This window comes from Crocodylus porosus, unplaced genomic scaffold (assembly GCF_001723895.1).
Source record: "Crocodylus porosus isolate Cpor-Errol unplaced genomic scaffold, CroPor_comp1, whole genome shotgun sequence".
NCBI lineage: Eukaryota > Metazoa > Chordata > Crocodylia > Crocodylidae > Crocodylus > Crocodylus porosus.
The window spans coordinates 5,419,700-5,445,449 of NW_017728928.1; the positions used below are offsets into that span (position 1 = coordinate 5,419,700).

Sequence of the window (25,750 nt, forward strand, 5' to 3'; positions counted from 1 at the left end):
CCCGAGAGTGGCCAAACCAGGGGCTGGAATCCATAAGCTGAGGCCTGTTGCAGTGGGACTAGGCTAAGGGGGCCAGCTAGAGGAAAGGAAGACCGAGTCCCCAACAAAGGCGTGGAGGTCTGAGGATGCCTGACACTGTGCTGGGGGCAACATGCCCCACTGAAGTGATAACAGGTAACACCTGTGAGGCATGAGCATGGCTGCAGGGAAGGAAGGAGTACGACTAGCCCTGAAAGCAGCTGGTGCCCCAGGGGGCATGGGCTAAATGCCGAGGGACAAGACTGAAATCAGCCTGGTCCTGGAGGGATCTGCTGAATAAAGAATAGATGAGGGCTCACTCGGGTCCCTGGGGCAGCCTCCCTTTTGTAATCAAATTGTTTCATCGAAGCGTGGCAGGTGAGAAGAAAGGCAGGGTATCCTGAGGAACTGGAGGGGGCAGAAGCCACACAGGTGTCTCAGCCACCCCTGGGGCCTGGTCTGTCACCCCCACACTGCCAGGGGAGGCCTGTTTCATGATGCCTGGAGGTCGTTTAGATCATCCTCTTCAGTCCAAAACCTGCCTAGCCCCAGTCCCAATAGGGATTTCACCAGTTGACTCTTGCAAAGCTTTTCTTTAACTGAAACATAACAGAAAAGTTGCAGCATTTGTGACTTGACTGAATCATTCATTTTCCCAGTGTTCATGATCATAATTTATAAAGTCGTGTTCTTGCCATCCTGACTGATGCCAAGCTGTGCAGTAAGTGGCCCATACTGAACAGCTGTATTGTGCATGCCCCGTGCCCCCCGTGCTGTTCACAATATGCCAAGAATAGTCAGTAATATGATGGCTATTTTTATGGGAGCAAACTCCCCACTGAAAGACATGACATGCAAGAATCAATGTAAAGGCAGAAGGAAACTTTGTTATAGCACCGGAATTGAGCTAGGCACTGTACAGAGATTCAAAAAGAAGAGGCTTACAGGATAGGACCCAGATCCTGCAGTGGCGTCTGTATGACCTGCTACATTCACACAGAAATAAACTGAGCTCCCATGAGCATAGCCTGCCTGCGTGGCTCACAGTGCTCCACGGAGGATGGCGTTCTTCTGCAGTCGGGTAGGTTTGGGTAACAGCACAGCGTGTTGAATTTCTGAGGTCTGGCTTTGGCTAAGTATAACCACATGCTGATGAAAATGAAAGTTTTGTAAGAACGTTTAAGTCGGAGACTCCAACAAGTAGGGTAGATGCAGAAGCAGTCAAAGCAGGATCTGCTCCATTATGGGGGAGACGGTCAGATGGAGGAGCATGCGGGGAGGGCCGTACCCCATTCCAGGCGCAGGGACCGAGTGACGTGGAGGAGATGTTCAGAAAGGAACTGGGCAGGGACCCTGCTTCCAAAGCCATCGAAGCAGGGTCCTTTTCCCCCTGCCCCTTTCTGCTTTCTGCCCTGTTTGTTTCCTTTACCCTCTTCACTTTATTTCTTTTTCCATTTATCTATGCCCTCCTATGGGAACCCACCTGTGGGGAAAATTATGGAAGTACTGGGACATCTGTTGCTGTCATATTATTCCAGGAATGTTGTATGCTTTCCCCAACCCTTCAGCCATCATGTCAATATTGTTATAATTCATCGGGAGTTATCTCCGGGACCGGGATTGTCTGCTACTCTGGGTTTGTGCAGTGCCCAGCATAATGGAGTCCCAATCTTGTTTGGCCACTAAGGAATATTTTAATGAACTGTTTAATAATGCTAACAGGTTTTGAAGAGCAGGGAGTTATTTGCCATATTCATGAATTAAAAATCCCTTCATGACTTCCTCCATCTAGGTTTCAGGCCTGAAAAATTTTCATTGACTTCAGTGATGCAGGGTTGGTTCCAGAGTATAATGATTTCTTCTCTGGTTTCAGAATTTAGTACTCAAATAAAATACTTGATTGTAGGCATATTACATCCGTTTAAAGCCACAGCCACAAAAGATGCAAACATCATCAACAGTAAAGGACTCCCTGGTGCAGTATGTAAAATGTTATGGACGGGCAATAAAGCATTGCATTCCAGCCAAGGCTGAGTAGTAAAAAAGACCAAATCAAAGAACTGCAAAAACTGGTACACTTGTTCAAGTCTAATATTACACCTGCCTTTTAACAACCCAAAATGTAGGACTCCGCAGTGGGAACTGGGTTTGCACATGCAAGGTGAAAGTTGGTACTGCATTTATTGGTTTGTGGCCTTTTCAATCTTGTAATTAAATCTGTCTATAATCTGTCATAATCTGTGCAGTGTGATGCATGGGGATCTTACTGAGCGGAGTCATTTCCCTCTGAATCAGAGCTCTCACCCAGGAAGATTGTGGGGAGTGGACAGAAGTTATTGATAGCCCGGGCTTCTCTGTCTCTAATGCAGCATCAGTAATGGCTGAATGCTGTGCGGTCTTGGCCCCCTGAGTCTGCCTCTAAAAGCAGTATTGGTTTCAGGCGTTTTGAAGCCACAAGAATACAAAAGGATTGTGATAGCAGCAAGTAGAGCTCTTTGTAAATGAAATCCCCCTGTTGGCAGAGAGCCTGCGTGAAGCCCATCAGGACCCAGACTTCAGCACTTGAAGAAATCGCTGGGTAACCAGCAGCTACACGGGAGACGTTTTCCTGTACAGTACTCTTGTGTGAAACCCTGGCCATGCCAGACTCCGTGGCAAAACTCCCGTTGACTTGTGTAGCCAGAATGGCAGTCCTTTATGCTGGTGGGAATGAGCCTGAGAAAGCCGTTTCTGTCTGGAAAGCTGTAAATGCCATTATTTGAAACAGAAATAAAACTAAATAAAGCACAAATGTTATAATCAAGTTCAGGCAAGAACAGGCGTTGGTTAGGTTAGGAAATGTCTCCTAGCCAGCTGAGCTGATGTTTAGGGTTTTTTCCTGTAAGTGGTGACATATGATGGTTTCTGCAGTTCATAAATTATTTGTGAACGTTTCTAAGGGGGGCTGTTCATATCTTCATCCCTTTTTCCTCTGAGAAAAGGGTTTCAGGAAGTTTTCATGGGCTGGCAAGAGTTTGCATGGGTTTGTTTTTTTTAATTAATTTTAAGCTTAATTAAAATCAATGCAACGTAGAAAATGCGTTTGGGTTCGGCATTTCCTCCTTTGCCAGGGTCTGTGTGCGTCTTCCCCCTTCCTGTGATGCAGTATTGGATGCCCCCACCCCATGCTCTGTTTTTCCCTTGGCTCTCCCATCTCCATTACTTTTGTTCCTTTCCTGGGAGACGCATCTTTCAGAAGTCATTTGGGGTGCACTCAGATGAGAGGTATTGTTATGGTGAGAGCAACCACCTGGTTCATTGATCCAAGGACAATTGCAGAGGTGCTCAAAGTTGCTGGGTCTACTAAACAGAAACCAAGGGCTCTGGGTGTTTTCTGATGTTTGTGATAATCAGCCGTGCTCTGCCCATTGATACCTAGAGCCTTCCTGCCGTTTGGGAGTTTCTAGGATCAGATATTCAGAAGTTAGCACTTCACAGACAGGGAAATCATGTTGAGTGGGGCCAGCCTTGACCAATGAGGCCAAGACCTCTCTTTCCCAGGGTATATTGTTATGTTGAAAGTGTTTATGGTGGGGTCAAGAGCAGGAGCTGGGCCTAGCTGCATTGCCAGGAGAATGTGTATATGACCGTAGAAGAAAGCCCAAAGGCTGAAAAGCAGTGGGTAATGAGTAAGCAAGAAAAGGCAGCTTCTCCAGTTACGTAAAGGTTTAAGAGGTATGGCCTTGCTGCTCTAGCAAAGAGCAGGATTAACTTTGACAGTCTAAAACTAGGTCCCAAAGACTGAGGATTAATGTTTGAGGAATATGGAGAGGTGGCACAGACTGGGGAAGTCTCTAGCAGTGCTGTGGGTTGTCTGCAGGAGGGGAGGACCCCAATGGGCAATGAAAATAGCTAAAATGCCCTTCACTTTGGCTAGTTGAACAGCTTCTTTGTATCCAGAGCAGGTTACTGAGGGCGAAGGAGCCCTTTTCCTTGGCTTTATGCCCAGCATAGTTATTGTAAAGTATTGTAAACCCTTCATCCACCTTAGATGTTATCTCTACGTAAAGAATATTTTTTACAGCTCTCTCCTAAAACTGCCTATAAAATGACATATGTGTTTGACTGTCCCTTAAAGGCTTTGGCACTTGTTTTGGCTTGCTTACATTTTATCCTGTTCTTGTAAGTGTTTCTTATTGCTATGGCAACGCTAATCAATCATCATGCTAAAAATAGCCCTTTCATTTTGCAAGAGGTTGTTTATTGTGAATTGAAAATCCAACTCTGCGTGTATTTTCCATATGCCACTTTCTCTTCCCCCTCCTTTTAATCTGGAAATGCTCATGCTTAAATCTGGCAATTACTCTTGCAGACTTGGTTGTTTCACTAGTTGCCGTCTTCTCTCATAAATTCCCCTGAGAGTTTCCAAAAGCAGAATCCTTTTTATGTGATGTGTCCTTCCTACACATTTGGTTTTTGGATGTTGTGTATTCGTAGGATGCTTAGAAATATTCAAAGGGAATAATACAATTCAGAGGATTTTGGAGCCAGCATCTAGGTGGTTTTGTAGAAAGGACTGTCTTTATTTAGAGCCAAAGAAGACACAGGAGACCCCAGAGATTTGGTCATATTCAGCAGAACATTAGGCTTAATGAAAAAATAAGGACCTGGGCTCCTGGAATTGCCACTTGTTTTCCTGCAAGGAGCACCTGGCTAAGTGGAGACGTTGAATGGAAAATTGCAAAGCTCATCCCGTGCGTTCCAGTGCGTGCCCAGCGTACCAGCCAGCTGCCAGGTTTGTGCTGGGGCACATGCCCAAAGGAGGAAGGAGTGGTGCTTTGAAAAGAAATGCACTAAAAAGATCCTTTCCTGTAATTCACTCTGGTATTTGATTTGAAGTCTTGCATAACACATTTTAATCCTTGCAGAAGTAAACACGCTATTCTTTAAGACAAAAATCAAAAACTTTGTATGCGATGAATGATGAAGCTATTTGAGTGATGCATAAACAGTTCCCTGGCTCTGCCACAGCTCTTTGCCAATTAGAGTCTGGCTGATGAATTACAAAACACATTGTGACTTATTCAAAAACCTGGAGCCTGCTAAGCTTTGCTGAAAGCCAGGAAGGCCCCATTGCTGCTAAACCAGTGGTGGTAAATCCATTAAATGTTTTTAGGAACATAGGATCAGAAGGGACCTCCTGGGTCACGGAGATCAGTCGCCTGCTAGTGCAGGCCCCACATCATATAATCCCTTCAGTAAACGTATCGTTTCATCTCAAAAGTAGTCAGCTTTAATGCAAGGCTCCACCTGCGTTCACCACAGGAACGGTCCTTACTCCCCTATTACAACTGAGTTTTGAGGAAGTTTGGAAGAAATTTACCCTTGCACAGTAGGTTATAGCATCGCTGAAGCGGGACTTAAATTTGGAATTTACCACTTACCGAGAAACCGAAAGTGCCACCTCATTTATCCGAAAGTGTTAGATAAAATAGGGTCATGCACACAAAACCCCTCTGTTCTGAGAACTTAGGACCTAATTCATTTGCCTCTCAGGACTCTTGGTTGTACCAAACCTGTAACTTTTCTTTCCCCCTTAAACCAAATAAATCAGTTGTGGGTTTTTATTCTTCGTTCTCTCGTTCGTCTGAAGTTGAAGTTGTTTCAGGGTAACAGTTCTGGTACATTCAAGGAAAAATGTATTTGCATTGTGGAAGACACGTTCCAACACGCACCTCCTAGAAGTTGACAGCCAGATAGCAGAGGGAGATTTTCATTGGTTCAAGGGAAACATAACCATTGTGGGGTGAGGTTTGTCTAACGAGTGTAAATATAAACGTACAGGCAACAAAACCCACAAGAGGATTTTCGGATGTATTGGTGAAGGCACCACTTCTTGTGGCAGTCGGGGTGGTCGGGGCTGTGGTGGCAGCTGCAGTACTTCTAGAAATGAGGACTGTGGACTGGGCTGTACGGACGTGGTCTTTAGGGCTAGTGTGGTAGGAATGGTTGTTTCTCATACTCACTGAGGTTTTAGCCAGAGAGCTGGCCTTGGTCTCTACATTTAAGAAATCAGGTTCCCAAATTGCGGGTTCCCAGATTGACCAGAACTAATACGTGGCTTGCCCAGACATGATCTGCCATAGTTACTTTTCAGCAGCTGGGTGCTCATTTCCTTCATTCATGGCTTCTGTTTGTACTGTTTGCTGGGCTTGACTTGCATCCAGTTGGATTTTAAAAAAATCTGTAATGGAGAGAATGAATATTAAAACAAAGAGAGCTGGTATTGGAAACATAAGAAACGAGGTCACTGAACGAAAGCCTGTGGACATGCACACAGAATAGCCATCACTTGTAGTTCTCTAATAACTGCTCCAGACATCTAGTAGCCCATGAAGAGGCCTTTTTTATGTACATCTTTCTAAATTCAGTAACTCTAATAGAAACTATGAGCAACTGGTGACATGGGTGTGGCCATATGTCGCCCAGAAGAACACGGCGTGGGACCTTGTGATGTCTTGTAGCAGCTGTCCGCGTTTCCTACCGGCTACTTCCTGCAGCAGTCTCAGTACATCGCCTTCCAGCTTGAGTCTCGCTGTCGCATGGCATGCATGGCCCTGTAGTCTCTGCAGGCTATCCCGCCGATTAAACATCAGGGCTGCTACAGACTGTGTTGGAGAACGCCACATGCCATGTCTTTGCCACCCCAGCAGCAAGATGGTCAGATTCCAGCCGTTCCAAACACCCGGCAGCATTTTGTGATGAGCCCATATATTTAAAAAAAACAAAAAGAAAGAAATCTGGAGTTTATAATCTACCTCCAGTAGCAATATGCTTTACCAGCCTCTTTACACACGTTAAAAAGCGAATCTCAGAATTAGTGACCATGGCCTTACTGCTGTTGTTTATTTTTTTCAATTTGAATCCTTCTGTTGCCACCAAAAGTTGTTTGAGCATGAGCCAGGCTCTTCTCTTCCTATCTGCCCTGGGTTTCTTTTTCCACACCCTCTGTGTTATTACGGCCGTCAAGTTTTCCATCTCTAAGCACCAGTTGACGCAGGGCTTCGTTTGATCGGTCCCTCCTTCTTCTTCTTCCCCCGGCAGCCCAGTGCCATGCTTGTCATAACAGACAGATAACTTCTCTTCTGGATAATTTTGGAGATAAGCATGCTGATAAATCTGGCATTTGTTATAAAGTCATTCCATTTAATTCAAAGGCATTTAAGTGTCTGTCTATATCTTTGGCATATTTCTAGCTTTCATATCCTTATATTAAGGAGGAAATAACACTGTAATGGAAAAGAAAAAGATTCAGATCTGTCATGCTTAGGTCAGCAAGCAACCAGGCAAAGCAAGCTGCTAGTCCTGTGCTGTTTATCTTTACTATTCTTGTAATGGTTTCGTGTTTATATTGTATAGCCTTCCCAGGAAGCACTTGCCATTGCAAACACAGAGTTCTCCAAGTAATGCTTTCTTTTCCCAGCCATCTGATCCCTTCCCTTGCGTGCGGGTGCTTGCAGCACTGGGCTGTAGCCTTGCAGAAGTGGATGGCCCAGTCACCCAAAGCTGAGGGTCACCCACTGTGGGATTTGTGACTGAAACGGTAGCTCCTTCGAGGACTTAAGGAAATAAAGCAGCGGTATGTCTGGTGCATCACTTGTAGGATCTGTGACAGGAACTAAGGGCCCTGTGTGGTAATGCTGCGACTGCAGGTGAAAGCTCATTTGAAAAAGTATCTGGATTTCTGCCTTGTTAACCTGTGGTATTTCAACTCCAGCTCTGACTGGGGATGTATTCTTAGGATGCTCACCTAGCCTTTTCTGAGACGAACGTATAGCGTGTGTTCAGCTCCCCAGAGGTACGGGTAATAAGAACTGACAGGGCCATCGGTGAAGCTGGCCCTTCTTCCCACTGCACATTGCTGATTTAATCTGCGCACCACCCTTACAATTGCTCTGTTCTTTACTCAATAACCCAGGTGCATAGTTTATGACCTGTTTTCTTAACCAGTGATGGAAACATTGTTGGACTCCTCTATAGCAGAGGGAAGTGTTTTCTAAATCCAGTACAGAATTGTGCTCAGGCTCATTTTAATGGAGTCAAGGTAAAAGAAAAGATACATTTTCTCATCTCAGGAAAATTCTGCTTCCCCTTTCAAGTTGGCTTCAGTGCCTTTGGCTCTCCAAACGGCCCCCATTTCTTAGGCCCCGGCACAAGTTTATTGAAGGGCACCATGGGATCTGATCCCCACTCCCAAAAATTGCTCCCTCCTGCCGTGCTACACATGCCATACACCAGCCATTTCATGGTGCCTTAAATTGGGTGCATATATAACACCCTAGCTGTTTATGCCTCAATTAACATGCTAATCATGTCAATTTAATGCATAGAGGCCAAAGTTAGCAACCTCTCCCTGATGGGGGAGCTGTAATCAACTCCAGTCAAGTCCAAACTTGGCTCAGTAATAGTGCAAGCACTGAGACATCCACATTTCTTCTTTATATAACCTCCATGCATAATATTGGAAACAATTGCGAGATTCCCATAGCCTCTTTGACACTGGACTTCAGTGACACAGGGATCCTGGTTTTCTCTGTTTAGAAATTGCAAATGCTCTGATTTTTTTTTTATTTATTTTTTTTTAAATCTCACAACTTCTGTGATTAAAAAATCCAGAACCCATGATTAAAATGAAATGCCACTATATATATAGGTAGCAGTTGAACACCATGTTTTATTGATATATTTACAATTTTAAAGCAGTTTGGAAGCCTAAATGTGCCTCAATCGCTATAATAAAATAAATTCTAAATACTTATAAATTTTGGCATTTGACTTTGGGTTTTCCCCCTGCTGCCTTTGCTGATGAGGATGCAGGTCCAGGCCCCTGACTCCCAAGCCACAGCCCCCCAACCCTGCTGGTGCCCGTTACTTCCCACCTACAGCCCTGTCAGAGGGGGCCGCCAGCTGCCAGAGCTACGGGGCCAGGGACCCAGGTCTGCAGCCCCCTGTCCCCCCCCGCAGCAGCGCCTGAGCCCCAGCTGCCGCTGGCAGGAGGTGGTGGTAGCTGCTGTAGCAGAGCCAGCTTACCCTCCCCTATGGGTGGCACAGCTGGAGCAGTGCCCATGCAGGGGGGGAATGCAGGCTGCCTGCTGTGGGCTTCAGGCTCTCCACCCTGCTGCCCTCCCCCTGAGGTCTCCACGGCCCAGCAGGTGAGACCCAGTGCAGCAGGGCAGAGTGGGGCCGGGTGGGGAAGTTTGTTGCTGCCAGTGGGAGCTTTGTGCCACCATTGGAAGGTGCCCCCTACCCGCCTGGCAGCAGTGCACAACTTTGCACCGCCACCTCTGCTGCTGCTGGGTGGGCAGGGGTCGCCTCGCCATGGCGGTGTGGTGCAGCGCTCAGCCCCACTGCCCTGCCACACCAGGTCTCCCCGCTGGACTGCAGAGGCCCCAGAGAAGGGCACCAGGACAGGGAGCCCTGAGCCTGCACCGGGCAGCCCACCACCATGCCCCGCACACAAATCTGGGGAGCACGTGCTCCTCGGGAGTGTGCGCAGCAGCAGGGAGTCTAACCCCTGCATGAGCTGCCCGCAGCCCTGTCTCACACCTCCTGGGCTTCGCAGCACCTCCAGCCCCAGCTCTGCCCAGCTTCTCCCTCCCTATGGGGGCCTCAGTCCCCCTTCCCACCCCACCTTACCTGCGGGAGCTGCTCTGGTGGCAATGTGCATGTGTGTGTGTGCACACGCACGGCACCCGCTGGTGATCGCCCTCCTCCTGCTCCCCCAGCCCCTTGCAGACTGGGACTCTGCCAGCCTGCAAGAGGAAACCCACTACTGTTTCCTGTGCTTTTCTCCTTTAAAAGAAAATCTGGGTTTTTCTCCTTGAAAATGAGAAAAACCAGGTTTTTCTCTTTAAAATTAGAAAATCCGGGTTTTACCACATTTTTCCATGGTGAACAGAAAACCTCTACAAAGAACTGACATGTCAGATTCTCTAACAATTAGTGCAAGAGAGGATTTGATGTCATAAGGAGACTGAACTAACATCATCCAAGGATGGCTAGAGAACTCTGTCTACTTTTACGTACACTCAAAAAACATTATTTGGGGGAAGGAGTAAAAAAACCACTTAAAGATGCTTGAATAATAAAGCAGAAAATGCCTTGTCTAGCATTGCATCTCGTACTCCTAGGAAACCACCTAGATGAACCAACCCATACAGGGGGAAGCTTACCCTCAAGTAAAATAGCAGAAATTGGGTTGTACCAGTGTATATGAAGAATCGGACTTTGGGATGAAGGATGTTTATTTATGCATGCATGCAGTTCATATGCCACTTTTCCCCGCAAAGGCTCAGGACAGAGAAACAGAACAACTTAAAAGGGCAACTAGTATAACTAAAATAAAACAAAATGAAGCAGAGGTCCAGTAAACAGCATCTTGTTGCTAAATGCCTGCCCAAATAGAGAGGTCTTGCTGGAGCAGGGGAGTTCCAGATCTGAGGAGCAGCTTCCAGAAATGACCTCCCAGGCATTTTCGCCAAGTAGACTTAGCAGACTGCTGGTACTTGTAAGAGGTTGCTCTCAGCTGGCTTTAGGGGATGTGATGAGGCATGGAGGTCAATGGTCATGCTGTCCTTAAGTCAACAGGTAAACTATTTTTATTAATGATTTTTAGCATTATGTGGGTTGGGTCGATCTGATGGTTTGTTAGGTTGACGCCAAAATTAAACCAAGGAATTTCCCTGGAAGATCATTATTACAGTGAAAGTACTTTCAAATCTACTCCATACTGAAACTGAATATTGCTTGTTTGTCTCATCCTCAGCTTTTTGGGCAGAAACTGCAGCAAGTAAAATGTCTGTGAGGTTAGTGCATAGGAGGGAAAGCCTACTCCAGGATGCACTTCTGGTTGTTCTGCAGACATTAATGACTCCAGGGAAAGCTCTACAGCCCCCAAAGACTTTGCTTGTAGGAATTCAACACAAAGTGCGGTACAGGAGTAGTCAGAATGTTTCTATTATTATGCATCAAAAATACGATAATTGTTATAGTCAGTTGCTCTAGAATATCAAACACAAGTTTGTTTTATAACTTGTCCCAGTGCTCATATTTAAGATTGCATCACTATATCCTTTCAGAACCGTTCAGATCATTGCTAGTTAAATTCTTTTGATTCTGTTTCTTGCTACAGTCTTGGGGGGGCAAAACCTGCTTGCATATGGACTTACTGAACATGTGACCCAATGAACCAGTTAACTTTGCTGATTGAACTAAACACATTTTCCTTTTTTTGCAGTGCTCATTTTTGCCTAAATTCTCCATTCATATAGAAACAAAATACGAAGACAACAAAGGGAGTAATGACAGTGTAAGTATGACCTTGTTTAAAATAATTTTTCAAACCTATGTAAGAGCTTTGCAAAGTATGCTGCGTGCCTCCGGCTTGCATGGCTAACGTGTGGAAAAGGCACTCTTGGGATTTCCTCATCCATACAGCTAGTTCATCAGGAGGCCATGCAGCTTGCAAAACAATTAAGCAGTGTACACTATGAGGAAGAGTCTTCATTTTAAACCATAGCTTTTGTGATATGGGCACCTTTCCATTTTGAATAGCGCACACACAAATAATGCACCTTCCAGTTGTTACTGATCTAAGCTAAATTCAAACCAGTGATGTAGGAAACAGGTTATAAATCCCCTCAACACTTACCTGTGACCTCTGTTATCCTTAGTTAATACCGTTTTAATTTTCCCCTTTGCTTTCTGACATTGGCAACAATTTAACTTTGATAAAACCCACTCCTTATGGTCAAATGGTCTTGGAAGAGGTGAAAGGATGCAACATATTTCTCAGCGTGTCCTTGGAGGCCAAATGGCATTAAGAAGATGTGTTCGTACTAACAGCATGGAAGAAGTAGAGCTGCAAAACCAATTTTCAATGAGGTTCCTTCACCAAGAAGTAAGTGCTCAAAAAGTCTTTAGGATGACAGCTTAAGAGCAAAACATATGACCGCGTCAAGCCCTGAACGAGTATTAGATCAGTGAATTTTAAAGCACCTAGTGGGATCCTCTGCTGATACCAGGTCAGATCCCTTCATTGCAGTCAAACTCTTTGTAAACATTAATTAATTATTATGACAGTCCCTGTGGAGCTGGTGTTAAATGAATTTTGCCATGTGATATCTTGATCCACAAAGTTGAAGTCATTGGCCCAAAGTTTGATAATAAGTTGATTGGAGATCTCTAGAATATGGTCCTTGCATCTTAACACTGACCACTGATGAGGATAAAACCGATGTAGTTTCGAAATGCTGAAAACTAAAAAGCAAACTTTCTGCATATTACAAGAAGGAGGACTCTGATTCATAGCCCAGTGGTGTTTGTGACCTGGAGCCCCTTAATGCAATGGACTTGGCACCTACTACTAAATGGGTGGGTTTCAAATTCAGTTTTTATTGTCTGAAAGAATTCCTTTATGGCAAAATTTGCAGTAAGGCTCAAGCTAAGTCAATATTTTTCCTATTCAGGGAACCTGCATACAGACAAGTTTTTCCTGCTTTTCATTTTGTGCTGTTTTGTACTAAACTTCTCATTTAAATCCATTTAACTATTCAACAAAATTAAATAACTATGTTTTATTTCCTTACTCCCTGCGGCAGAAACCATGTAATTGTAGCCTTTTGCTGCACTGAAGCCATAGCATTTTCATCTGAAAGGCTCTTGTGAATTAGTGGCATTGGGTTTTATTCAGAGATATGCTATGCTCCCTTCACTTTATCTGCCAACCATCGATGAAGAAATAATTAATCGGAGATGATGCCTTGATGCATTTCTCAATTTCAATACAGACTGTGTTGAGTGATCCATTATAATAGAGTGAGGAATAAATTATTCACCTAATAATACACGAGTGACTTTAGCCAAGCTATTTCTAGACTTTCTGTGTGATTTTACAGATTTTTTTTATCATTCTCTGAACTCTGATTCCTTTTTCAGTTGTATACAGTTTAATAAAATAGATATTGATTTTGAAAAGCAACCATTAGATTGAAGGAAATGCTGAAGATAATTATTTTGATTAATGGATGAAAGCAGTGCAAGTTCATTAATATTCTGATGTCACTTAATGTGATACATTATGTGTTATCTGATCATTATTTTCTAATTCCAGTAACATATTTTGATAGATGTTTTCCTGATTTTTCTTCTCAAGGTAATGATTACAGAAACTAATGAAAGACATTAACAGTAACTAGGAATACAATTAAATGATGTATACTGGGACCTGATTTGCCCTGCCTTCCACCTTTTGTCATTGTGTTCACTTATGCTAAGTGAGTGTAACATGCTGCCGTGTGATCCATTGGAGTTTTGTGTTCATGTTGCACAAGCATAAACAATGACATAAGGTAGATGTGGCAAATGAATGGCACTAATGAGTCTCGTGTAGGTGATAATAGTGCAGTATCATAAATCCAACTACTTGTGATTTCTAGTGTTTCAGCACAGCTGATATAACAGCTGTTCATATGGCAACTCTCCCTTTCGAAATCAGTATTGGATGAACATGTTAGTACATCAAACATTGCCACTGTTACGCTGAAGTTTTATGGCATAATTAACAATGCTTGAAACTAGGCTAATGATAAAGGTCACTCAGTTTATTTTAACAGTCTGTTCAGAAGCCAGACCTGGAATTAGAACGCAGAATTTCTGAAAATGAGACTGCTTCATGGAAAATGAAAGGCTCCACAATTGGCTTCTTTCCACCAATAAAGAGGACAGCCTCCCACTTGTATCTTTAAGTTAACTGCAGCATCTGCAGCTTGAGCTGCTATGAGGCAAGGCCCCTCGACAGGAGGGACTGTGCTGGGCAGGGAAAAACTACACTGCTTACATAAGGGCTCCATCTGTGAACACTGACAGGTGACGTGAGGCCAGGTCCCTAATTCACGCGGTTCCTTTCTCATCGATTCTGTGGAAATAACCTGCTGCAACGTGCTAAGCTTGTCGTTTTGCTGTAAGAGATTCATATACGTGGTATGCACAGACTAAAAGCTCCCTCATGAATGGCAGCTCTCTGTTAAATGATTAACAAGTAATGCGGAAGGGGATTCTGAAGGTTATCTAGTAACTTAAATGGTAAAAATTCACAGGGGTGAGTGGTATGACTTACTGCTCATTTGTGAATAATTGGTTTGTCCATGACTTGCCTGAAAAGATCTGTGTCCATGAATTATTGACTTCACTTCTTGATTTAGACAGATCTGAGCTTCTTCTGTTGGCCCTGTATTCATTCAGCATTTCTTATTTCAGATGAGTTGTTTTACTCTAAAATGATACCAGCATTTTCCCCATCAGTGCTTTCCCCAAGGGCTGTGTAGACCAGAAGCACTGAGACCTGTTAATTTTGTCCTTTTTGGGGAATATAGATACAGCTCAGTTGTCAGTCACAAATAGTCCTTCAGCCAATAACCCAATCTGTCCAAGGAAGACCTCATACATTGAAAATACAATAGAATAAAAGTCATACTGACTTGCAGAGATAATTGGTTCCAGTACAGCATAATGACTTTAATACTGACAGCCACATAATAAAATATATGTCCTGATATTTATTAAGTGCAGCTCATAAAAATGTACATTATGTTTAATTTATTAACTGAGAGTGAGCTTGCATTTTTAAAAATAAACAACCTTACATTTGAAAAACACCGTATGTTTATTTGAACGCAGTTATTTTTTGCCTTAAATGGTCCATAGTCTACTGGAAGGAGAAAGCATTTATTTTATATTTAGGCAGTAGTCTTTATAGGCTTTGGCTTTTATGGTTCTGTTTTTAAGCTCTCTACAGCTTTCTACAATATCTGTGATTTTCTCCAATAGGTAATAGATCTTCATAACATTTCTTAAAATTTCTTCCTGATTGTCCTCTCATTTATACTTCAGAAGTGCCAGAGACAGAGGTAGCTATTGAAAATATGAGACTATACCAGGTCCATGAACTGTAAAATAGGCACAGATATTACATATTGTGACTGGATTTTTGATCTTTTGGATGTAACAGTGATGACTTGCTTATCGTCTAACACCTTTTGCTTAATTTGCAAATCATTCTGCTGTTTCACAGTCATTGCCTTAATAAAGAACCAAAGGCCTGCGGGAAGTGACCGTCACAGAGAGCATTAGGATGTGTCTATACCACAGCACCAGTGCCCTCTACAGGGGCATCCCCCAATACACCCTTCCCACGCATGCCTGCATACACACTCCAGACCTGATGCAGATGCTTTGAGGTCATTCCCAGTGGCCACTTTCAAGCATGTCAGACCAAGGTCCCAACAGCAGCTGCAGAGGGGTGCCTGGCATAGCTTCACCATCAGATTTCTGGATTTGGAGAATGCTTGCAGGAGCAGCTGGCAGAAGTGCTGCCACCGTGGTGCAGATGTGCCCTTAAAGTATGACCATAGTGTTTTCTCCACCAGCTTCCCCCATGCTCCCAAAAAAAGAGAAAAAAGCTAGGGTACAGCTGGATTGTAATTGAGGTGCAGGCCTAGGATTTGGAATGGGTGGGTTCAGATCCATGCCATACCACAGGCTTCTCATTTAACCTTGGGCGAGTCGCTTAGTACTTGTCTGTATTGCTGCAGGGGCTGGTCCCAGCAAGGATGGGTCTGAGCCATCCCAACTACATCCCACCCACCTGGGTTCACTACACACGCCAGACCTGCAGGTTCACCAAGCTGCTCAAGCTTGTCCACGGTGACCACACTCAGGCCTGCCAGAAAGACCAAAGGCCCCAGAGTGAGCATAGGGGGATCAGTCCTGGGTAGCCTCACAGGGGAGTTCCCAGGTCTGTAGCATGCCTATGAACCTTGGGGGTGGGGAGACCCATGGATGACCCCATCCTTCCCAGGACAAGACTGCTGTCACAAAAAGACAAGTCCTTGGTCTCTCAGATTTCCATCTGTAAAATTCACTTCCTTGCTCATAGGATGTGAGGATAAATAGCTCATGAGGCACACAAATACTGTCGTACTAGGGGGCACACATAGATGGAGAACATCCAAAAGTTTAGGTTTTGAAAATCTCACTGCCGTTCTGTTTTTCATGAGAGCTTAATCCCATTTAAATAGAAATGGATTTTTGCCTTCCACTGGCGTTTCATTTCATATGGTTCAAGAAATATTTCCATTCGTATTAAAAGCCCACAGGGTCCAATTTTTCACTTGGAAACAGAGTTCCCATTGACTCCAAGAGTAATGATAAATTCTTTCTAATAGATGGCCACAGCTGCCCCATTCTTTATGGCTTTGGGACAATGCATGACACTTCCGAATGGGAAATGTGTTTGAAGATACAGATTGACTTCAAGCAGTTTTTGTCCAGGAGGGAAGCGTGAGATGGCTAGTGGCTGCTGAATCCTGGAAACCCAATTAGTCTGACTCTGTTCACTGTGTATGGAGACGTGGTGTGCCGGCACTTGGAACGGTCCCAGAAGAGCTTGCGCTCGTAACGAGACCTGCCAAGAGTGGCGTTCTTGCGTGGGGCTCTAGCGTATTTTTAAATATGTCACTGCCACCCACAGCACCCATAGAAGTGATGTGGCAATGGAGCCATCAGAGCAATGACATGCATTCCCTTATCTCTGACACACGTGACCCATACAATTTGTTTCTGTTCTTGCAACTCATTTGGTGGGAGACTCTCCAAGACTTGCTGGGTGGCCCACATGATAAAAACACAGTGACATACTGACAGCCCAGAAAGAAAACCCATGGAAAATATATGATGCTTGTCTTTCTTCCAGTCCTCATCATAAGATGTATTTATTTTAACTGGTAGCATGAAGGTCAGTAAGATCCCTGACGTGCTTGTGTGTTAAACAGTGTCCAGAAGTCCAAGACGGTGGTAGAATTGCCAGGCTTTACATTTAAAGCGGCTGCTTAATCTGTGGGATTAGAGCAGTAGTTGCTGCTTTTTTTTCTTATGCAGAATGAGCTGGAGAAATGTAGCGGCGTGGTTTTAGGAGGGATGATGATGGTTAAACGTTGGCTGGCATTCAGCTCTGATGATTCGGACGTGTTAGCGAGAGCAGCTGCACGGCTGGTGAATGTCAGATTCCAGCACGAGGCGCAGCCGGGGCCCAGGGCCTGCTGTGTGACATGGGGAGTCTGTTGTGGAGCAAAGCAGAGTTTACTTTGGGAAAGACGAAGGAGAGACGATCTCCACACATTCCTTTGGCTGGTTTCCCAGCCACTTGCTCGCCTCAAAAGAAACTTTGGGTTGGAAAGGGTCTGCTCACTGAAGCAGCCATTGACTGCGGAGCTAACCGCAAGACAAAACAAAATGCCCCGAATTAAAATTTATTTTACATTTTATTGATCAAATGCAGGGCACAAAAAAGGCTAATCCTGTTGGCTTTTGAAAAAACCCCCCGTATCCTCCACCACATGTTGCATGTCATGAAGAGAGCAAGGGCATTTGCTGCTCTCAATTCATAGACCTGAAGCTAAAACTAAAACTAAAACAAGCAGGTGGTGGTTTAAAGTACCATGAAAAAAATCTAAAATGCTAAAATCAGCTGATAACGTAGATACACAGCCGCGATTTAACTAGCTTATAAGTGATTTTTGTCATGTGGACACAGGAAAAATGTAACGTGGAAACGAGAGGCGTCACGTGGACAAGTGCCCCAGTGGTCTGTGCGGCAGGCGGTGATACTTCACTGCTACGCGTACCGCTGGGTTAAAAGTCCAACCTGGATGCAGCTTGACGTCTGAGAAGCCAGGAACTGTATTTCTGACACCTATACAGGTTTGCATCTGATGAAGGGTATACATTTTGTAATTATAATTAATCTTTAGTAGAATGCTGTTAATCACAAATGTGTGATGCTGTTCAAATATCCATTTTGAATGCGGTGATCCACTCGCATCTTTCCTGTGTCCAAGCAGTAAACTGGCTGTTATACTTCCACATGTGTTTATGATGGGGTCTTTCCCCTGTGTTGGGACCTGTAAATCATTTGGCATCTAGTAGCCCTGTAGTAAGGTCTTCATCATTCTTTTTTTTTCCCTTCCAACTTCTTATCTTTTTCGTCATGCTCATGTACTCTGATTCCTTATTGCATATCACTAGAAGCCTCCTTCTTCATGGTCCTATACTTATTCATTTCATGCTGTTTCAACCAGTGGCTTTTCTTGTTCTTATGTTCAAAAGGACAGATGGCTTGTTCCCTGCTCTGCCAACTTCCCATCTCTTCTCAGCTCTATAATATGTAATATTTGGATTCCATATACATCTTTATAAAGAATCTTGTTGTGCTGATTAATAGCGCTGTCTATAGGTGTGCTGTCTCTAGGAGTGGAGAAATTACGTCTCTTCTATAACCCCCCAAAAGTTCATATCCTGCAGAGGTCCACACATCCCCCCAGCCATCTGCTCCATCACAAAATACTTCCTCTCCCCCTCTCTCACTCACTTTCCTTCCCTCCTCGACTAATTTGCAAAACCTCCAAAAGCAGTCTCAGGGCTACGTGTCAGAGAGCACATAAATCACCAGCCAGGCCGTAGGCACAATTGGGCCTTCAGAGTGTAATTCCACAAAAATAGCTTACATATTTCTGCCCCCTCACACATGCACCTTATTTTCTGAGTGAGCAGTTTTCTTTTCATGTAATTGTCTAATAGCTTTAGCACGACTCACTGAGTTTTTGTAAACTACAGGTTAGTATCCTTGAATGTTTTTTCGTAAATGCAAAACAATTTCAAGTGACTGGAAGGGTTGAAAAATGCAAACATATGTACAGAAGCTGTAGTCATGCTGATGAGCTCAGACAAATGACACAATGGTGAAAAATTACTCCAAATCTGTACTTAATTTTACATCAAGAGTTATGTAGCTAGGCTAGCCACAGGCACAGGGGAACAAGAGCCATCATTACCTTTTCATACTACTTAGGAACCGAACATAATTTCATTTTTCAACTTCCAGGGTTTCAGAATGTGCTCAGCCAAAATGTTCATGGCCCATCTGGATTTTAAATTCACCGGGCCAACTGGGAAGAGGGGTTTGGCCCATGTTTATACAGGGTTACATGTATTTCTGCCGGGAAAAGCTCTAAGAAGGAGGTCTGACTGACACAGCAGTCGCCAGGGGATGAGATTGCAGCGCCACAGGGCAGCTGGAAGCTCGGTTTGGTGGGGTTTGATTAATTTTTAAATATCACAAATTTGGGTGACTAGAAAGGAGGTTTGTGCTTGGAAGTGCACGAATCCAGCCACTCATTCAGCCTCAGGTTCTCCCCCAGTGCGGAGCGCTTGTCCCATTGCACGCCAGCAGGAGGAACAGCAGCCCCAGAGGGAACAAAAGGGCAAGCGTGAAAGCTATTGGCAGGGCCATGCTGCTCTTCAGGCACAAGGTGCAGCTTTCATAAGTTACATCTCTCCTTCCAAAGCAGCCTTTATACTTGTCTGTGCTGAAACTTCTATTCTGGGGATGCCTGAATGGAGCGGGGCTGTCACCACTGGTGCCTCATCCAAGTGAGATATAAATTCATAGGAGGTTTCTTGAGTCCGACCCAAGGTAAACAGGATACCTGCAAAAATCAATACATACATACATAAAAATACACAGGCAAAACTACTCTGGAGCTGAGGAATCTTTTCACATTTCTTCATGGAGCAGGAAAACCAGCCCCATTTGGGCAAAATATTTACCAGGGACCATTAAAACGGAGTCAAAGAATTTTGGCTTTTCCAAGTGACCTCTTGTAAAGCACCACTGAGACGTGGCGCACAACAGCCAGACTGAAATAGCAAAAACTTTCAGGCGAATTGAATGCAAAGTATGTTCAGTTCCACACATCCCTCATTTGAATGCAATGTAAAAACCCAAGGGAAAGCTACCTCCAGCTACTTCTTTATTTTAAAATGGGCCTGTTTCCAACAGTATGTCAGTTGTGTACAAAATCTTTTACTTTTTCTCTTCAAGACTGGCATCAAAGCTCTTTGAGGGATACTTAAACCATTCAGACACCTCTACTAACTGTCATCCATTTATTAGAAGCCATTGTATTATTCATTTCTTCATACAAAGTTATCCAAAGAGGGCGGATAAGCAAAATAAAACTTGGTGTGGAATAGCACATGTTTCTAGCAACGAGATGCACCACTTTTTAAAGCAGATTCTCAGTGAGAGATCTGTAAATACCTGCATCTACCTAGGAAGTTAGTATCTAGAATTACTAGGTTCTCTCTGTAATGTAAGTCAAATTATGGGAAATCGGTGGTCCAAAGAATGAAAATCAGATGCCTCTCTCAACATACTTGCATATGTAAGATCCCTGAAGCGCTTATGCATTAAACTGCATAGAGCTGTCCAAGACAGTGCTAGAATTGCCACGCTTTACATTGAAAGCAGCTACTCAGATGTACACACACATATACAACACACGTATCACAGCGCATCTGTTTTTTCCAGTTTATGGGTTTCATCTTTTTTCCTACCCATATGTTTGTTACCCACCAAAGCTGTGTCAGAGAGCATGTAAGCGAGTCCCTTTGTAGGTAGGTTCAAAGCTGATATTAAGCAGTCTCGATATATATCAGCATTAACGGGTAATAACCATATGGAAAGAAGAAACCAAGTTTGTCATGTGTGGCCAGGAAGGAGCTGCCTTCTGTATTCGTGCACTCCATGGTTGCTGGCTTAGGCGAAGGTTACTCTAGGGCAAGCTATGCTTGTTGTAGAGCATAGGCAGATGCTATTCAAATAAATGATTCCCTCACAGAGAGAAATTGTACTTTTCTTGGGCTTCTTTGTATCAGTTGCAGAATGCTTGTTGTGTTGGAAGGTCTTGTCATTATCTAGAATACATTTCTCCCGACACCTGGGCAGTGAATTTTACAACCTGATGGCAGTAGTCGGGAGCAGAAAGTACCACACTTAAAAAGAATTGAACCACAGGCACAGTAAAAATGCTGTATATAAATCTGTTCCAACACTTTGTTACTTGCAGTATAAAAACTGTCATAAAAAGACAGCAGCAGGTGTGTTATGTTAGAGAATACAATGAAAGATTTTAATACGAGGAATAATATAACTAGGTAGGCATTATCGTGGGCTGTTTTGTTTTGGTATCTAGGTGTTTATTAGCAAGGCTGCAAACATCCTTTTAAGCACTGTACATGGACGTAGCAAAGATTTAGAGATACAGCAATGTTGCTGAGCAGAGCATGCTGCATTTTCTGCTGGCTCGGTTCGATGTGCATGATTCTCAGGCTGGTGCAGTAAGGGCTGCAAGTATAAGTCTCTGTGGATCATGAGAGGACTATACCTCAAATGTGCTTCTTGGTATGCAGCTGGAAAAGATCTTAAAAATTAGTTTCAGAACTGACCATTTGTCAGATGTAAACACAGAGGTGATTGTCTTGTGTGCATAACCTTGATTCAGATGAATAGCATCAATAGCATTTAACGAAGTAATAGAACATGCTAAAAATAGCTAGCTGGTAGGAGATGTAATTCAATGTGTTGCCTTGGTAAATTAAAGTGCCATCATTTCAGGTTAAAAAATCCTTTTGCTTAAGAGTTCTGGTTCTGCAGTCCCAGAAACTGCCTGGACGTCCGGTATTGCAGCCCACACTGTCATCTTGAATGTGTGCTTCTGAAGTGTCAGGTGCTACACTCAGAAAAACATGGAGCTGGAGTAAAATAAAGTTGTAGGCATTATTGGGCAACAAAAAACAGCTGGTTTTGGTTTTTCTTTTATTTTGAGTTTTCTGGTTGCTGTTTTTCTTAAAAGAATCTTCTGGGACCCGGCAGTGCTATGAGACTATTAAATCCTGAAAGTATTGCAATTCTGGCTACTGTGAACGTCTGCTCTTTCGGGGATTTGTTCCAGGAAATACCATGACTGCAATCAGAGGCAGTTCAGTTCCACTCTCATTTAGCTTTCTTGAAAATTTATAAAATAGCAACGGGCAAATTCCATAGACTAGAGCATCACTTAGAAAGTAGCATTCACGGTATGCCTGTGTCAAAGACGAGGCTCTTTTCGGGGACAGCGTCAGCTGCGCCTGTTCTGATAGTATCGGTGTACTGTTTGTTTGTCACCTCTGTAATTTGCAATAAAAACTCTTGATTATGTGAAGAGTGCCCCACCTAATGGATTTTTGGAAAAATACAGACGAGCAAGAGGGAGGTGATGTTGAAAGTCAGGGCCCAGTCCTTGCTGAGTGGGTGCCAGCCATACACACTTACTTCAGAGGAAATGAAAGCGAGCCCTTGGCATGAGAAGGCGGTTGGGAGATAAAAGCATTGTGCCTGTGACTTCTAAAACTTCAACAAAGAGCAGCAAGCCCAGTAACTGGTGCCTGCAGATGTGACAGTAGCTTTCCAAAGCTAATTGCTAATAAATACTATTGCCAGAGTGTAATACACTTAGGAATACAGCATGTAAACTTCCTTCTGTCTCCAGGCACTAGACAATGCAACAAATCTGAACAAGTAGACTTGAAATGAGATGAAACAGTAGCAAGCACAGGACATAAGGATAAAAGGGGAGGGGAAGGTTACAAATACACAGTGGAGTTTCACACATGCAGATAATGAGGCTCATTAACATACAGCGAGCCAAACTTGCTGCTGACACGAACAGATGCAATTCCATTGTCTTCAGTGGAGACGCCCCTAGTATGGCCGTTGGTGACTAGCAAACAGAACGTCCACATGGATGGTTATTCTGGGAGAGCAAGGGTTTAGCAAGGTCCAAGAGAGAAACAGGTTCAAATGAAGTGAGCCAAATCCTGCAGTACTTACTCTGGAAAAATTCCCACTCAAGCAACTTCACAGATCCTCTGATGACTTTAAAGGGGGAAAAAAAAAAATCACTTGACTTGAAACTCCATAGACCTTGCTTTGATCCAGTGATATTTTTAAGGCCAAATTACCAACCTGAGAAAACGGTGGTTTGTAACAGAGATGCTGACACAACCTGCTACTGGATGGTGTGATATCGACTTGGAGATTAGCCAATAGTTCGGGCCTCACGCCAATTCAAGGAAATTAGAATCACAAGTTAAAGAGTAGGCTCTGTGCCAGATTTCCTTTTTTTCAAGCTGAAAAAATTAAATGCTTGCTTTTCCCACCCTTACTGCAAAGTTATGCTGCTAGCTATATGTAAACTAGTGTATTCCTCCAAGTCCCAAAAATGTCCATAATCTGAGTTCGGTTTCAGAGAGTTTTTAAAAAAATTCTCTGCCCTGTCTCCCTTCTTGCAACAGAGTTTATTGCTCCCAAGCGTTATATGTACACTTGCACTCAGGACTGCGGCACATTGAGCTGGACCAGAGCAGTCCCAGCTGGCAGGGAGTCCAGGGAGTCAGCCTGCCAACCCAGGGCTGCTGCAGACCCAACTCAGTGTGCTGCAGAGAGGCTGCCTGGGGCACAAGGGTGCTCCAGTGTGAGGCTAGCCGGCAAGCAGCCCCTGCACTGAAGCATCCTTGTGCCCAAGCCAGTTGCGTCAGCTTCTGCATGTGCAGTGCTGCAGAGTAAAAAAAAAGCAAACCACTTCACAACAAATTAGTTTCTTGTGGTGTAAAGGGCCGCATGTGTAGATGCAACACATTTACTGTGGGGCTAATTAATCTACTCCGCAGTAAACGTCTTGTGTAGACATGCCCAGCAAGTGCTTACAACATGAGCATGTACCTAGGATCTCCGCTGGTCTTGTATGGCCCGTACAGAAGCCCCTACTGTTGCTTCTTCACTATAATTATTTCCTGAGCTGTTTAAATTAAAACCAACTCATGTCTATGCATGCCAGTGTCACACTTTCAGATTGTAATGTGCTTGTATCCCTAGGTTTTAATGGAAATAAGCAGTATCTAGAGGTGCTGACCAGCAAATAGCAGAGGAAAGCAACTGAAAGCAAATTCACAGGAAAGCAACTGAAATACTGCTTTCAAATGATGTTTTTTATTGGGCAAATGTAGAATGGTGGACTTAAACATAAAAGAAAAAGAAGCCAAATATTTGGTCACCTAATGGGACTCAAAAGAAACAGAAATGTAGTGGCCTGTAGAGAGAAATAGGTTTGCTTGGACTGTCGATACAATCTGGTATGAATATTTTCTGTTTGCTGCTATAATGGCAGGATACACCAAAGGAAACCTGCATCTTGCCCTGTTGAGTATGAATAACACTGGCAGGGTTACAGAGATAGAAGGTTCATATGGAAGGTTCATATGCTCCATAAAGACAGCATCTTTCAGCAGTTGGGAATTCACTGCCTGTCTTTGATATTCACTGCCTAACGGAGCAGGACCAAATCACACTGGAAGGCTTGCATTGCCCCTGGCTTTGCTCTAGACTCACGTTATGGATTGGGTCTAGCTTCCAGTGCTGGCACTCTGGCAGTTTTCACGTGTAATGCTGATTAGGGGGAAAAAAATCAGCAGGAGAGATTTTTGAGCTACTAGTTCTTTGTACAAGCAAGATAAAGAAAGAGGTTAGACTTCATTTTCATATTTTTTGGCATAACTTTGGATTTGATGTGGTTCTTGGCTGAATTACCAATGATAGAGCTGCAACAAAACTGAAAAAATGTTAAAATGTGAGCGAACAGTTCTACAGGGCCTGTAATATCCACAGCCAACACTCATCATCAAGTCTCTTGAAGCCTATGATAAAGCAATGCACTTGCCATTGTGCGGCTGTCTAGTCACTTCCAGCCAAATTTGTTACCAAGTGATGCAAGATTTCCCACTTCTGTTGATAAACATAGAAGTCTTTGATTTATTGGATTTGGAAGGAGCAGTGCAACTCTGACACAACTCTGTCCTTTAGAGACAATGTTTTCATCACAACCTCTAAGCCTTTTTTTATTTGCTGGTAGATACTCATGAGCAAAACTACCATACACCTCTGTGCTAAGCTGGAGCCACACATGGGGGAAAGGACAAACCAGGCCATGTTCTAGGAGCAGTGTTTTTCCACAAAGTGTCTTCCACAGGTATTGCAATAAAATGCCTGGTTTCCCCGGAGTTTGGTGAGAACATGCATATTTGGAAGGGGAAAGAAATGCAGTGAGTACTCAATAATTTTTTAGGATAGATTTGGAGTAGGTCATAAGTAACATTTTCATCCTGCATCATTTTGAGAGTCAGGTGATCAAGTATTTATCACACCTTTATTTGGTTTATTGGACAGAAGATGGTTCCACATACTGAGTCATTATATTCAAAGCCTCATGAGCAAAGAGTATCTATTGATAATTAATACCTAACTTCTTCTGTACTCTATGGATTAATTTACAAAGTAAGTTTTGCTTTTTGCAACCCCATCAGATTTTAATGGGAGTTTTACTTTCCAGGCTGCAAGGCCCTACGTAGCTGATACAGAAGGCTTTTGTCATTGTTGTGGCATCATGTTAGCTTTTGCTGTTTCTCCTTCTCATAGAAGGTTTTGTTTGACTGTTTTTAGCTGTAAAGGTGCCGTGAATACATATGCACACTAACATGCTCAGCTACATGGAGGATTCACGTGCGAATGTTGGCCAAGCACTCGGGGGGGTGGCGGGGTGTCAGATGGTAACAAGCATTTACTTAGCTGGCATTTTCCAAATCTGTACAGCTTCGTTTTGCCTTCATGCTTTATGGGTTTGATCTCTCACTGGGGTCAGGGGGACCTCTCTTTGCATAGCAACTATCTAAGGAGGATCAGACTCCCACACAAAGAATCTGTGTA

At 43.6% G+C, this 25,750-nt stretch overlaps 1 protein-coding gene across 1 annotated transcript in view; it reads left to right on the forward strand.

Annotated features, from left to right (window-relative positions):
• The first annotated feature begins 1,078 nt into the window (after nucleotides 1-1,078).
• The window catches only part of PITPNC1 (phosphatidylinositol transfer protein, cytoplasmic 1), a 66,502-nt gene continuing 41,830 nt past the window's right edge, over nucleotides 1,079-25,750 (forward strand). The window contains exons 1-2 of the mRNA XM_019542798.1: nucleotides 1,079-1,099; nucleotides 11,294-11,365. Of these exons, the coding sequence (XP_019398343.1) occupies nucleotides 1,079-1,099; nucleotides 11,294-11,365 (93 nt within the window). The remainder of the gene's footprint in view (nucleotides 1,100-11,293; nucleotides 11,366-25,750) is intronic.